Source organism: Saccostrea cucullata, unplaced genomic scaffold (assembly GCF_032062105.1).
Source record: "Saccostrea cucullata isolate Sc308-1 unplaced genomic scaffold, CSIRO_AGI_Scuc_v1 ctg11312, whole genome shotgun sequence".
NCBI classification, from domain to species: Eukaryota; Metazoa; Mollusca; class Bivalvia; order Ostreida; family Ostreidae; genus Saccostrea; species Saccostrea cuccullata.
In genome coordinates this window covers 8299-11683 of record NW_026922864.1, presented here as the reverse complement: position 1 = coordinate 11683, position 3385 = coordinate 8299, and the positions used below count along the sequence as shown (strand labels likewise).

The following is a 3385-nucleotide window of genomic DNA, read 5'->3' as shown; positions in this document are numbered from 1 at the left end:
CTCGATAGAATTTCGTGTCTGAATTATGACATTGTTAAGGGGAAATGTTATAGTCTTCCTTGTTCAGAAAATGTTAATCAGATGAATATTTCAGGAATGTTTCATTTAGTGTGAAGTCATTGCTCCCGAAAAGTGTCGAGAGATATTTTTTGCGAGTCCTATAAAATTTCCATTGCCATCATCAACTGATTGTTTTTTTTTAAAGTCATGCATTGGATAAGCTCAATATTTGTTATTGTCTGGATACAGATATCTGTCATACAAAAAACAAAAAGTCAGTTGTTGTATGATGCACATAAAGAATACTACGACTTACAAAAGAGAGTCATGAAAATGGAAGAAGAAATATTTCTATTACAAAAGCGAATTATGAAAATGGGAGAAGAAATGTGTCAAGTAAATCAGAGTAAGTAAACTAACTGTATACAATTGATCTAAATATTTGTAATCAATCTGAATTTCAGACTGAAAATAAAAAAGACAGTAATTGAATTGTTAGGCCATCTTTAAATTAATGTTTGTTTGCCCTCCATCGTTTCAGGATAAAATTATTGGGTGTGTAGGTAGGTGCGAAAAATTTTTTTCAATAAAATTTCAACATATTCATTGACAGGAAAAAAGGAATAGAGAGAAGAAAACTCGTGATCTAAGAGTGTACAAAAAGATTTGAGTCCAACATTTTTTAGTCAAACGGTTGGGAAAGAACAACCAAACATTTTTTTTAAGATGGCCTCAAGTTAAAAAAAAATATAAGCTATGAAATATTTATCATTTTTTAGTGAATGGGAAAATGGTGGCCTTTTCAGCAACTGCAGACAGGACTGTTCGTCAAACAATCACAACAGGAGGGGAAATAATTATCTTTAAGTCGGTATTAAATAACGTAGGAGGAGGATATGATTCTGAAACAGGAATATTCACGGCACCAATGGCTGGAAATTATGCTTTTTACTTCTCTGTCGAAACACCATCGTATAAATACCTGCGTGTTTTTTTATATCTTAATTATATACCTGTAGCTGAAGCACTCGCGGGAAATCCCGCAGGGAGGTATGACGCCGGAGGCAATATGGTGATTCTCGCTTTGGAGAAAAATGATCGAGTATGCATTAAATCACATTGGGACACTACTGGCCAATCCGTTCCTATTCAGTTCACTATAAACAGCTTCTCGGGATTCTTACTTTTTTGAGATAGATTTAAAAATTTACAGTGAAAAATTAAAATCCTGGAGAACACAATTATGCCATCAATACATTTTTTCTATACCGCAATACATGTATATTGTGAAGATGATTCTTGAATCACCCTGATTAAACCAGAATATGACATATCCATGTGACTAAGGAATAATCTTGATAGCACGATCAATAAAAAAAGAAAACCAGAAGTCTCTGTCCAGACTGTAGCTCCACTGGTTTGTACTTATATTAAAGGAAGTGAATAGTAGCATTAAGAACTTAAAGGTACTTGGACACAGATTTGAAGTCAATATTTTCTCTATAATATTACGACTCACATATTTTAATAGAATTTCACACAAAAATTAATCAAAAGTCTTATTTCATTCAGAAGTTATTAAAACTTCAAATTTTTTGCGTGTTTGATTGACACATCCTTGCACTTTCACAAATTTTAACCTTATTCTTAATCCTTAGAAAAAGTTGCAATCTTGTTGTGTATTAATGAGAAATATAAAAAAAATTTATCCAGAAAAATAATTTTATTCAGAGTAGAAATGTTAGAAAGCAAAACTCCTTCAAAAGTATCGACAATCCGAACTAAGAGTTGCGTACAGAGTTTAGCAAATCGAGCATTCTCGTGTTATGTACACAGTTTTTGGTAAACAGGGCACGAGTTCTGTTATACATGTAATTGATGTTTACAATTCACCGTGAGCGTTCAATCGTCACAGTCTGCTTACCACAACTGCACGGACTGACAATATATTGTGTGTTTGTTTTGCTTTCGAATATATCTACTCTGAATTTTCTGGATTATAGTATAAATATTTTTCATTTATACACAACGAGATTGCCACTTTTCCTAAGGATTCAGAAAAGGATTAATTTTTGAAAGAGCAAGGATGTGTCAATCAAATCCGCCAAAAAATTTAAAATTCTAATATCTTTTATATGAAATAAGATTTTTAATTAATTTTTGTGTACAATGCTATTAAAATATATAAGTCCTAATATTATAGAGAAAATAATAACTTCAATTTGTATCTAAGTACCTTTAAAATTTTGCATTTCCTTGAAGTCTCCGATAATCATGGTATAATATGTTATAATACATGTATTTTAATTATGTGTTTTGTACATACAATCATATATATTAACACACAATTTTAAATTAAAACATAGTACGGAACACATGAATAAGAAGAGGTATTGTCACAAGGAGTACACCTTTGAAATATAAAAGTCCTACAGTTAATTCTTTCCAAAACCTTATGGCCAAGGCTCAAGATTTTTTTAAGTGGATCATGATCAAAAGGTCAAAATATTCATACTCATCAATAGGTCTTTTCACAAAGAAAGAACTTTTAAAAATTTAAAACACTAGAATCAACTGTTAAAAAAAATGTTGTGTTAGTAAAATAATATTGCCATCGCATGACAGTTGATGGCGAGGGTTGAAGTATCTCAATTCAAAGTTAAACTCGCAGGTCAAGGTCAAAATGGTTGATATTAAAACTTTCAAAGAAAGATATTGTCATTATTGTCACAAGAAATGAACATGTAAAATATTTTAAAATGTTCAACTGTTATAATTTTTCAAAGTTTAAACTCTAACTTTAGAGTCACCTTTAAGTGAGTGGGGCTAGGCTTTTATACTTCACAGGTGTATTCCTTATAACAAGTCCTTTCTCGGGATACCACCAAATTTGCCTTTTTGGCCTTGACCTTGTAGTTTGACCCAATTATGAAAATTACGAAACTTTAACCAAGGCTATGAATTCTTCATTCTTTCAAAACCTATAAATGGGTGGAAATAGTTTTTACTTTTTGTCCTTAAACTAAGAGTTTGACTTACTTTTCAAACAAAACCTTTGCCATAGCATTTGGACAGTAACTAGTGGAGCTTTTATATCTTAAATATTTATTCCTTAGGTTGTTAAGACCTACCCTTTGGAGTTTGCCTTGCTTTACTTGCTTTACATGCATTTGGTAAACTTCAACTTTTGCAAAAACTACCATACGCAGAGAATCAGTTTTTCGAAAACACAAGTTGTTTTCCAACAGAAATTTTTGTTTGGGAATCTAACTACAATTTCAGAATTAAATATTTTCGATTGTATGTGACTGTTGTATATTGATTCAAGAGACTGACAATAAAAGTTTGTATTTCGAATAGGAGTAGAATTTGGAAAAACAGCTAC

At 31.3% G+C, this 3385-nt stretch overlaps 1 protein-coding gene across 1 annotated transcript; it reads left to right on the top strand.

Moving 5' to 3' along the window:
- The first annotated feature begins 207 nt into the window (after positions 1–207).
- LOC134262610 (cerebellin-3-like) lies at positions 208–1192 on the top strand. The gene is made up of 2 exons (XM_062744991.1): positions 208–406; positions 780–1192. The coding sequence occupies exons 1-2, from the start codon at positions 208–210 to the stop codon at positions 1190–1192; spliced, it is 612 nt and encodes a 203-aa protein (XP_062600975.1).
- Positions 1193–3385: the final 2193 nt, after the last annotated feature.